This window comes from Podarcis melisellensis, assembly GCF_964234715.1.
Source record: "Podarcis melisellensis genome assembly, chromosome: 8".
NCBI classification, from domain to species: domain Eukaryota; kingdom Metazoa; phylum Chordata; class Lepidosauria; order Squamata; family Lacertidae; genus Podarcis; species Podarcis melisellensis.
Genome location: NC_138540.1, coordinates 33718458 through 33730724, shown reverse-complemented (window position 1 = coordinate 33730724; position 12267 = coordinate 33718458). Strand labels below are relative to the sequence as shown.

General features: G+C 43.4%; 1 protein-coding gene across 8 annotated transcripts in view; it reads right to left on the bottom strand.

Moving 5' to 3' along the window:
* Positions 1-1413: 1413 nt before the first annotated feature.
* The window catches only part of PHKB (phosphorylase kinase regulatory subunit beta), a 134348-nt gene continuing 123494 nt past the window's right edge, over positions 1414-12267 (bottom strand). For all 8 annotated transcript variants that reach the window (XM_081924005.1, XM_081924002.1, XM_081924001.1 and 5 more), the window contains 5 exons: positions 12133-12267; positions 7785-7914; positions 6295-6402; positions 4336-4476; positions 1414-2174 (listed from right to left, as the gene is read on the bottom strand). In XM_081924005.1, coding sequence (XP_081780131.1) covers positions 2037-2174; positions 4336-4476; positions 6295-6402; positions 7785-7914; positions 12133-12267 — 652 coding nt within the window. In that variant the 3' untranslated portion in view covers positions 1414-2036. The remainder of the gene's footprint in view (positions 2175-4335; positions 4477-6294; positions 6403-7784; positions 7915-12132) is intronic.

Below are 12267 nucleotides of genomic sequence, written 5' to 3'. Positions count from 1 at the left end.
GAGACTAAAGTAGAGGCTAGGCACTACAATCTCCTCAGCCCTACAATACCTGGAATTTACCTTTGGGATCAAAGTTGGATCAAAACCTAAGCATGGCTCTGTCCTCATAGAAAATACACAGAAGAAGATTCGATCAAGAGCGAGCCTGGCTCTGAAAACGTCCTCGCTTCGGTGGTGACGACAGTGAAGAAGGCTCCTTTGAATGCATAAGAACTGAGCACCTCAAACAAGGGCTGTAAACTGTATCTGTGAATATCCTCAGCTCTAGAATCTCATTCTCTGTTTGGAATCAGTAGGTTTAGTTCAAACTGCAAGCAAGGCAGTAAAAACGTTGCCGCACTATTCCTCTTCAGGCTGTTGCTGGGGAGGAATATTCCTCCTGCATGCACAAAACTAACACAGGCTAGAATTGTTCACCCCAACTAATTCTTCAACTAGTTTTTTTTCTTCCCACATGCAAGGTGTTCTTGGGTAGAGGGCTCATAGCTCAGGCTTGGGAGCACATTCTTTCATAGGAATCTGCCTTATACCAAGTCAGACCTTGGGTCCATCTAAGTTAGTACTGTCTACACTGACTGGCCAGCAGCATTTCAGGGTTTCAAGGAACAAGTACCGTACTTCCTTGTCCTACCTGGAGATGCTGGAGATTGAAGCTGGGACCTTCCGCATGCAAGAGCCCTTCTGCTCTAGTCCTTTCCCCATTTGCATGCGGAAGATCCCAGCTTTAGTCCCTGGCATTCTGCAGTGAGAAGGATCAGAGAGGATGGGGAGGACCTCTTTCCTGCCTAAAACTCTGGAGAGCAGCTGCCAATCAGAGGAGACAATCCTGGTCTAGTTAGTTAGATAGAGTCTGACCTGGTGTAAGGGCAGATTTCTTAATTTCTTTCTTTTTTATGTGGAGGTGCATTCAGGCAAACAGAGTATAAGAGGCTGCCTTAGCCAGACTCTGGAGTCCATTTAGCTGAGCAGGATTGGCAGCTCTCCAGGGGTTTACACAGAGGTCATTCCTAGCTCCCTGTAACTGGATTAAGAACAGGGATTGAACCCAGGAGCTTCCAAATACAACAGATGCACCTTAGTCCACTTATGTGCACGGATACAATTCTGCTTCGCAGACATGCTCTGCAGATGGGAGTGGGTTCTGACTATAAGCTTTTTCATTCAGGGCATTTCTTCTAATATGATTTACTGTCCTCTTTGATCTAGGGGACCTTCTCTAAAGGTTAATTTAAAATCATGTCCCTTAAGGTGTCTGGACTGGGCCAAAGAAAAATCAGCGATGTGAAAAGATATTCTCCAACATAACAATTATTTCCCATTTTCAACTGCAGAAAACGAATGTGTTTAAGCAATTAGCATGCTAAGCAATTATTAAACGGAAGAACTGATCACAGAAATATTCTAAAGCATATATAGAACACAGTTGTTTTATTTTATCCTTGAGCTTCATTGGGAGCACTCAGATCCAAAGTCACAGTTATCTTCTTGGAGTTAACAAGTAACTCAACTTCAAACACGGGGCTCATTTATTTTTAAAATTTATGCCTGTATTTCATCCAGTATTCATAATGAAGCCTTTCAATAATGAATTACAATACAAATGAAGGGGGAGAGCTGATAAATTTTTCAGCGCGCATTTAATTCACTATTACATAAATAAATTTATCACTGCAATCATTCCCAAGCAATGCTTAAACTATAAATACGAGCCCAGTTAATTTTTTCTAAAACATCCAAAGTCTCAATCAGCACGAGCCGTTTCATGCAATTGCTCTGCCGACTCGCGACCACGGTGCTTAGGTGGAGAGTGCAGGTTGCCATTGGAGACGTAGGAAAGGAATACGGCGCTTGATTAAATGAGCTTCTCGGCTACTAGAGAATCAGCTGTGTGCTTTTGCTACCCTAAGTGTCTGAGCTTTGTCACGGCGGCCATTTATAACAGGGACCCGAACGGCATCCCTTGTACAGTGAAGAATTGAACATCACATGCCAAGCAAACGAGACTGCTAAAGATACAGCATCCTGTCCACCTGCTTTTAGCTAATAGAACAGGGGTCATCTGTGCTGGGCTTCACGTCGCCTTCCAGCAATAGATTCATCACCGCCTTTGTCAAATAGCTGCAAGTCCCTCTCTTTCCCAGCGGAGGAGTGTTGTAAAAGGGAGTCATGTCATCCTGCATAAGATAAACACAGTTTGATCTCAGTCACAATGCTGATGGGTAACAATCAGACACAACGGAGGACAAGGAGGGAGCCACAGATGGAAAAGCAGGGTGGTGATGAAGAGGGCACTTCACACACTTGACATTCTCTGTCATGCAGTCTGATAAATATTTTGGATTCCAACCAAATAGCAAATGGGGAACTGGGAGGGAGACAGTGGGAACAAGGAAGCTTCTTAACAGCAACAGAGGCAGACAAAAAAAAATCTGATATGCATTGTCTCAAACACTGTGAGTCAGAGATCTCATGCTGCTTCAGAACATCAGCTTTAGGCCGTGGGAAGGCAGCCGCAGATCATACCGTAGTCTTTCATTGAGTCACCACTTCATTGGTGCCAAAGGTACAGAGCTCATCAAGCTGCAGGCTCACCTTTTGCGAGAAGCAATTGTCCCCAAGCAAGGAGATGAGTGGCGGAGGAGGCATGATCATGGTTGTGTGCCCTGTAGTGATAGTGAACCTTCCCCCTGGGCTCAATGGAGAAGCCTGTGGCTTTCGAGGGCATGGATAGCACAGCAGAGCTCCTGTGGGCTACAGATGCAAGTGGCGGCAGAGGAAGGAGGGAGAGGGTGGAGCACATGGGCAGTGATGGGACAGTGGTAGCAGGAGGAGCAGACAACCAGCAGAAGGGAGGTGGGAACGGGGGAGGGAGAATTTGAAAAAAGAAATGTGCAAGATTGTAGGTGTCTGTTTCATCTGATGCCCATGCCATGATTATGTACTTTCACAAACACTTTGGGTGAAGCATTGGATTTCAGCCACCCATCTGTGAACTACACAATTCCTTGATTTGCTTCCTGTAGGAGTGTGGCATGAAGCCTGACTCAGCTTTGCTCATTAGGAATAAAAGTTCTATTCTTTTCTTCCTTGCCCAGCAATAAAAGCCTCTGTAGAGTATCAGGTGAGGACCAGAGAGACCCAGTTTCAAATCCCCAATTCAGACACAGAACCATGTGGTTACTCCTTGGGTCAATCAGTGTCTCCAAGCTTAGCACAGCACACAGAGCTGCTGTGGAACAAAAGTGACTGTGGAGGAGGGAGAGGCAGCAACAACACCCTCAGCTCCTTGGAAGAATGGTGTGCTAGAAACATAATAAAATTGCATGTGAGAGAAACAGTTGCTTGCTCTGCCATTTAGACATGAGGCAGCCACCTTTACTAATATATGTAGGAATATATGGCGATATAGCTCCATGTTCTAAAATACAGTGATTTGGAACCTATGACCACAGATGCCCCATTCCTGCTCTAAAAAAAGATACGGGGAGAAACAACCCATCTCACACATTTGTATTTAGAAGCATGCAGAATGTCATCAATATGATGGTTTAGAACAGTGATGGCCAAACTTGGCCCGCCAGCTGTATTGGGACTACAACTCCCATCATTCCTAGCTAGCAGGACCAGTGGTCAGGGATGAGGGGAACTGTAGTCCCAAAACAGCTGGAGGGCCAAGTTTGGCCAACACTGCTTTAGAAGTAACAATTTTGGAAGCTACTGTTTTACAGAAACAGAGACAAAGGTTGTGTGGGCAGGTGTGGATAAACCAGGAATGATTTTCAAGTGTGGATTTTGATCTGAGCCAGAGAGGAATAGGTTTTGATGATGCTCGCCTATTCTTTAAGACAAGCTCCTGAAGCTGATATGTGGGCCAAAGTGCAGCAAACCTTACCAACACCTCTGGCAAAAAGAGGCTCACAGCTGTGCATGCCTGTGGAAACATTATTTCTTTCCTGAGGATCCCCATAAAGAAGTTGCTATTCATCAATCTCATACACTAAGGGTGAGGAGAGCCATCCTAGCACAGTGGAATCATTGTGAATGTGACATTGTTTAGAATTTTAAAGAAATTTGCTCCTGTGAAGACTGCCGGACACCTCACAAACCAAATGAAAAAAACACTGGCCTTGTGGATTAATCAATCCTAGTAAGAAACAAGAGCAAAAGAGGCATTAGGCCAGTGGTGGCCAAACTTGGCCCTCCAGCTGTTTTGAGACTACAGTTCCCATCACCCCTGACCATTGTTCTTGTTAGCTACGGATGATGTGAGTTGTAGTCCCAATATAGCTGGAAGGCCACCACTGCATTAGGCTTTGGCATGAGAATTGTACTGACTTGTTTCTCGGTGCCCTTGAGCTTGTTCTGGTCCTTCTGGAAATCATGAAATGCTTCTTTCACCAGTCCATCCAAGTCCACTTTATCCTGAAACTCCAATTCAGGGTTTCTTTCCAGAATAACGGAGACAACCATCAACAACTAAAGAATAAAATAAAAGCAAACGATTTAGACACACTACCTTCCCTTTCAAGGGCAGTTTAAAATCTGGGTAGTTTCAAGCCACAAAGTAAAATGGGAAATTAGACATGACCAAAAACATACATAAAATATACCCAACACTTAGACATTTATGGTGGAGGAATACTCAAAAAATCATTACAATAGCCCCATTCATGTATATTTAGGGTGCTCAAGCCTTGAACTGTGCATCCCTGCTCCCAACACTGGTGAGCTGAGCATGGACATCCGAAGAAGAACCCCTAGAAATGAGCAGCTGTTCACACACAGCAGTTCCTCTTCATATGTCTGTGTGTTGGAGAAGACTTAGCTTAGGCATGCAGGATTGAGGGTGGAGCCAGCAATACAACCTAGTCTTTCAATGCATGAGTAACCCACTAGTGTTTAAGGTGTGAATAGAGGTAATGATCTGAAGTAGAAATAATAATAGCCAGATGTTGGATAAGAGGTGTAATTACTGGTAAAGATAAACATCCATGGATTTGAAATACAGTGACGAAAGAAAAAGCCATTTGAAATATTTTCTGTTCTGCCTTCCTTTCCACTTACTCATATAAACTCTCTGTTCCTTTCCCCACCCCAAACTTAAACTTCATGGAAAGCAAATAATTTTCTTTTGACACATAACATAATGTTTAGTCTTGCAGCTGACAAAGCTGAACTCAAGTTTTTTGGGGAGTTTTTTGCTTTTTGTTTTCAATGCAAGAATGCAAGAAACAACACTTGGTGGTGGTGGTGGGAATCCTTAAAGATCTATTTCCTGAGAACTGAATAATCAGCAAACAGTGGTCACCATCTAGAGAACTGGTTTTGAGTGATCCCTGGAGTTTTGTGCACAACGTCCGGAACCTGAGGCTTCTTCTTTTTAACATCAGTTCTCTCCACCATCACTCCACATAAACTGCATCACAAATTGACACTTAAAAGACAATAAATAAAACCACTGGGTGTGGAATACAGAACCAAGGAAGCTGCCTCCCACCGAGTCAGACCATTGGGCCCAGTACTGTCTACACCAGGGTTTCCCAAACTTGGGACTCCAGCTGTTTTTGGACTACAATTCCCATCATCCCTAGCCAGCAGGACCAGTGGTCAGGGATGATGGGAATTGTAGTCCAAAAACAACAAATGGAGACTCAAATTTGGGAAACCCTGGTCTACACTGACAGGCGGTGATACTCCAGGATTTCAGGCAGGGGTCTTTCCCAAACCTATCAGTAAACACCAGGGATTGAACCTGGGGTGTTCTGCATGCAGAGAAGATGCCCCATCCATGAGCTGTAGCCCTTCCCTGCTGTGCAGCACTAGGCAACTGTTAGCTATCATTCAATATATTTCTGAGGACCACTGAAAGTTGAGAAACATTGTTGTCCATCAGGAGGATAAAGCTATCAATGACCACTGGCCATGCTGGCTATGCTCTACCTCACCTGTCAGAGGCTGTGTGCTCCTGGATACAAGTTGCTGGGAATCACTAATGGGTACAGTGCTGCTACACTTCAGTTCTGGTTTTGGGGGTTTCAATAGGCATCTATAGAACAGGATGCTGGAGTAGATGGGCCTTTGGCTATTCTTACATCACCAAGACATTTGTTATTACTTATTCTAATTATGATGTCAGGAGACTACAGGACAAGATTGAGACAAGACTGAGAAAGTGTCATTATCTTTGAAAGTCTTTCATGGCTTAAGTCCCTGAACACATTCATCACTCGCTGCTTTTTAAAAATGTAAGATGAAACAACTAATTCATATCTCTCATCATCGTATGGTACAAACCTCTACAATGATTTGCCTGTATTCAGGCTGATCAATACTCTTTAACATGTCCTCAACCAGAAGGGAAAAGTTCATTTCATACATGGTCATGTCTGACAATGTTGGTTGCTGTAAAACAAACAAACAAAAGCAGATGCTTAAGTGAACTTTAATAGCAATATCAGTCAATTTCTAGAAAGTAGAAAGCATTTGGCAAATATGTTGTTTGATAACTGAAAACAAGCACATGCCCTATTTCTTCAAGGTGGTGAGTGAGTTATTTGAACCAATTATAGGTGTCATCTGCCTGGGTAAGATTAAGCTCCTTTCAGAACAAGGAATTATTTTAATGCAAAAGTCTGACACATCCAAAGTTCTTCTGGTACTGAAGAGCCAAGAAATCAACAATTAATTCCACTTCTCTTTGGAATTTGTAGACTGTCTTATGCAATTATGCAAGGCTTTGCCAATTTAAAGTGCTTTGCACTACAAAACTACCAACTAGCTCAACAATACTCCTGTTTTACACATAAGGAACCAAGGCTCAGAATTGAGCCTAAGTTCAGAACAAAGAGCATGGAGAAACTTGAAAATCTTGGACATACCCATTAACAGCGAGGGATACACTACAAGGGATGAATGCATATAGGTGACACCTCCACGATCAATAGAACTTGATTGGATAGGAACTCTGTGGCCAATACCAAGGCAGTTGGACTACATGGGACTTTGACTTGATCCAGCAGGCTCTGTTGTCCTTGTGTCCAGACTAGCATGACAGCATCCATGGGGAGGGGAGGAACTGAATTCTGGGACTCAGAGGCGCCAGGTCGCCCCCAAGATTGAGGGGGCCTGGCATGCATTGTGCGGGCAACAGAGGACAAGTGCTCTGGAGGAACTGGCCATTGGCTCTCCAAAACATGCAGGGCTGCCTCCAGATTGAGGGGACCCAACCCTCTTAAAACAAATATTGAGGGGGCCGAGGTGCCTTCGGCCCCCTAAAGTTGGCACGCCTGCTGGGACTCAAGTTACAAGCCTAGCTTTCTGACCATTGGTGAACATTTGCTTCCTCTCTGAGAAAACAAAGTAAAGGTAAAGTAAAGGGACCCCTGACCATTAGATCCAGTCGTGGCCGACTCTGGGGTTGCAGTGCTCCTCTCACTTTATTGGCCGAGGGAGCCGGTGTACAGCTTCCGGGTCATGTGGCCAGCATGACTAAGCCGCTTCTGGCAAACCAGAGCAGCACACGGAAACGCTGTTTACCTTCCCGCCGGAGCAGTACCTATTTATCTACTTGCACTTGATGTGCTTTCAAACTGCTAGGTGGGCAGGAGCAGGGACCGAGCAACGGGAGCTCACCCCATTGCGGCGATTTAAACCACCAAACTTCTGATCGGCAAGTCCTAGGCTCTGTGGTTTAACCCACAGCGCCACCTGCGTCCCTGTCTGAGAAAATAAGGTAGTCATCTAAAAACAAAAGTGACTTAAGAGCACCATGTGGGTGGTTTTACCTGTGGCAAAAAATTCCCTGCTACTATTAAACCGTTGGGTGTTCTCTCCAAGATTTGCCACACCCTGTCATAGAACCCACTGGGAGTTCGATTCAATGCACCATCAATCTGACGTCTGTTCAACCAGCATCTGAAAACAAAAAGAAGAAGAGGAAAAAGAAGAAAATGTGGATGAGCTCACAAAAGCAATCTGTTTCCAGATCAAAACAATGCTTGCTTTGTGGATTAATTAAACCCAGTATGAAATAAAAGCAAAAAAAAATCAATCCATCAATAATGCAAAACACAGCATGCTGTGCTGCGTTTCTTGCTAAATGTTTCATACGGTTATTTTAATGAAAAGGACAAAAGTAGACTCTAATGAGAACAAAGCAAAATGCTCAGCCTCACAGTCATAGTGTTAAAGTTAAACGTGTGCCTTATTAATAGGTCTAAAGATTTTCAAAAAGTTAAATCTCTTTAAGTGGGAAAACAAAGGAAATCAACCAAATTAATCTCTTCAGGTCACAACCAAAAGTTAATCTACTAGAGGCAGTCAAAGCCTTCAAGCGAAAAAGCATCCTGGCTTTTCAGGTATTTTCACCATCTTGACACGTTTGAAAAATGTAAGCAAAGCTTGAGCCTGTAATTCATCTCAACTGTCGCCCAGTGCCCTAACATCATTTTAAAAAGTTATATTTCATTTAGGAAGTTACCATCACCTGTTCTTTTTTGCAACTAAAGATCCCAGGGCTCAGCTCAGCTGAGGTTAAAATAACAATGCAATTTGGGGTGACTTTAGCCCTCCCCATGTCAAACTGCAACACAGCAACTGAGCTGGATCAGGGCCCACAGAAAACTTCATGTTGCTCTGCTTTTTATATGTTCTACTTTTATGTACACTACATAGCTATGTTTCTCTATGTCCATGAGCTTTGCAAGAAGTGAGGTGAGGCTGTCTGGAATGCTGCCTACAGAGTGATGAAAAGCTCTGGATAATTAATTTGTTAAAGAGGAGCAGTAAATGACGATGATATTTTTTTAAAAAAGCTATCGGCTTTACTTAATTTTTTTTAAAAAAACATCCATTGCTGTGCTTGGGGGAAAGAAATCCTTTGGAGCAATTTAGCATTCTGCAGGCAGCAGTTGGGACAACCCTCCCCTATAAGAGGGTTGTCCCAACATAAATAAGCACTGGAAAGAGTGAAGCTCCTAATGTTTAAAAATATATACAAGCAAGAATATACACCATGGCCACCTCTTAATTATTTAAGGAAAGAAAGATAAAGATACAAACCTCTCCACCCCCCAAAAGCATGCCTTTGGGGATTTTTCCTGGCTTAATATAGCTATTACCTGATTATGGAGGATAGCAAATCCCTTTTACTTCCCCCACAAAAACGCTTGGACCTGTTTGTTTGCAACTGGCAAGCTTAATTCCCTCTGGAGTCCTTTGCCAAGAGGAAAAAAAGGTATAGCTATTTTTAGTTCCCCCATAACAGGCATAGGCAACTCGCCCCTCCCGATGTTTTGGGACTACAATTCCCATAATCCCTGACCACTGGTTCTATTAGCTAGGGATGATGGGAGTTGTAGTCCCAAAACATCTGGAGGGCAGTTTGCCTATGCCTGTTGTAAAAAAAAAACAACACAAAAAAACACAGAGATAGATGCACAGCAAATCTTGAGGCCTGTGCACACCTCTTAGCTATTCATAAGTGTTTCAGACTGAACAGAGAAAGTATTATACAGACTGAAAGGCATTGTTTAGGGAAGTTTTTAATGTTTGATGTTTTATCGTATTTTTAATATTCTGTTGGAAGCCACCCAGAGTGGCTGGGGCAACCCAATCAGATGGGCGGCATACAAGTAATAAGTTGTTGTTGTTGGAAATTCTTTCTGAAACTGGCTTAAAATTTACCAATTTCCAGAAAGTAAAAAGATATAGGAAGGATGGTAGCTTAGTGGTATAGCACATGCTTTGCATGCAGAAAGTTCAAACTCAATTCCTGGCATCTCCAGGTGGTGTGAGAAAAGTTCCCCTGTCTGAAACTCTGATGGGCCACTGCCATTCTGTGCAGACAATACTGAGCTAGGTGGACCAATGACATGGCTATTGGGTGGCATTTCAACTGAACCACATCTCACTATCACAGCTTTTGTAAAAGAGCTGGAATGTAGATGCATGGAGAAAACCGCACATTTCAAGGGATTCATTGGGAAAGGGAGGAGGCGTTGCAAGTATCATATTAGGAAGACTGGTTTGTGTTAGTGATGTACTCATTCATTTTCATATTAAACGTGCCTGTGGTGAACAGGTTCATATCATGCCCTCTGCAAGTCCCCAAAATGGTAGAGACAGGGAACAGCTGTCATATAACGAGAGTCCTGCAGCACCATAAGCACTAACCAATTTGTCACACTGCAACCTTCTGTAGATTAACAAACTTACAGTAGAACCTCTACTTACGACCACCTCTACTTGGGCCTGATCCAAGTTGTGACCACGGCAAACCCGGGAGTAAATACCGGGTTTGCCATGATTCGTGCACATGCAGAAGCAACTTCTGTCATTTGAACATGCGCAGAAACAGCTGCTGCCATTTGCACATGCGCAGAAGCATGCTGCCGCCGAATGCGCCTGCACACAACGATGCTTCTACCAGCGACCCAGATTGACTTACGGACAGACCTCTGGAACTGATTACATCCCTAAGTAGAGGTTCCACTGTACTAGTTTTTGGGGTTTACAATACCCTGTTGTTTTTGTTGCAACAGACTAACATAGCCATCTCTCTGGAAGTTGCAATACAAGAAGGAATCCCAACTCTGCGCAATCAAGAGCAGGAATCTTCTGAAAGTCTGGCTATCACTGGGCTATGGTTGGAAAAGGAAATTAGCTAACTGGATTTTTAAATTATGCAAAGTGCTTTTTGCCTGCTTAAGGCAAGAGTATCTCCTTGGAACTGTTCTTCCCTTTGAAGATCTCTATGTAGCCAAAGAGAGAGAGAGTAATGTTGCTGATGCTGTTCAGAAGTTTGATTTCATAAAGAGATAAGCTAAGAGCTTAGGAGAACAGCTTTTCTGAGAACTCCATCTTCACACGTAGAAGGTGGCTAAGAGAAAGGAAGCAACTCATTTACCAGGCTTCTCATATTCCCCAGTTCAAAAGATAATGCTGTGTTATCAATATTTGCAGAGCTTCCTGCAAAGAGAAAATTAAACACCACCTTTTGGAGGCAAGAAAGGTGTTGATATTACATTCACGTAGATGTGCTTGGCAGATAAGTTGTTGCTCCAAATGTTCAGAGTTATTTTAAAAGTACTGTATCACTTTGTACACAAAAGCACCAAATCCAAATTAGTGGTAGATGATGCTGTCCAAAGAATAACAAGAAAATGGGTCCAGGCAGCCTATTGAAAAGTTTGGTTTAGGGATTCAATTTCTGTAACAATTCAGCCTTTCTTTTGTGATGGTTTAGAGTTCACGGCCCCCAACCAAGAGAGCCCCATATACATGTGCAAGTCACAAGAACAGCAAGGGCACTTTCTGACTTTCCCAAACGGTAACAGCTTACAACCACTTTCACTCCCATTACCTAACGACAGATGGAGAAATATGTAAAATCTCCTTGTGATGCAGCATATAGACCAAGCAAAGACATCTTCCTCAGCATAGTACCTCAGTAAATTAGCCTAATTTCTTTCCACTAAACTTTACATGTTTAACAAAATGAATCTTGGCATGTTATCCAGTGCTTTACTACCACTTTGGGGTTTAATGCTGTTCCAGGCGTAAAGAGACTGGAGCCCCCCTGAAAAATACCAGTGGTCTTGAACCAAACAATCTGGCCTTGACACTCTGTGTTGGGAGTCTGCCATTGTCATCATACTGGAGTGGCATATTTACAGAACTGGCACACTTCAGGAAGACAACATGGTTGTGTCTTGAGCCTGCTGACGATGTTTAATGACAACCCAGAGGAAAAGGGTCAGCGATCAGCAGCTAAATCCTGCTCTGACTGAAACAAACTTCTTAAGTAACTGGCCTCTGGGTTACGTTGGCTTCCTTCCCGGTGTCAAACTAGGTAAGGGAAACCCTACACACCAGATGCTGGCAGCCACTGCCAAGTGAGGTATCAAAATCTGATGAGAGAGCAAAGCTCTCTGCACAGCAATAAAGAGAGCGGATAGACTCACCCGTGTCTGTCTTTGCTTTTTTGGCTTCAAAATAAGATAAAATAACATACTGTGGGGAAAGAACCATTTGCAAAGGGGAGGGGGAAGGAAAATCAGAGAAAACACTGTTTGTGCAATCAATCAGCAAGGAATGCCAGCATGAGATGTGCTGGGAGAGAGAGCTCCTTACCTCCCTTGCTGCTGAGGCTGAAGAATATCCAAGAGAAGTTGCTTCACCTCACTGGGTGACAGCTGGTATAAATCCATGGGGGGCATCTCCCCTGCACGGATCTTCAGTTCATACTTCATGGCATGCACAATCCAT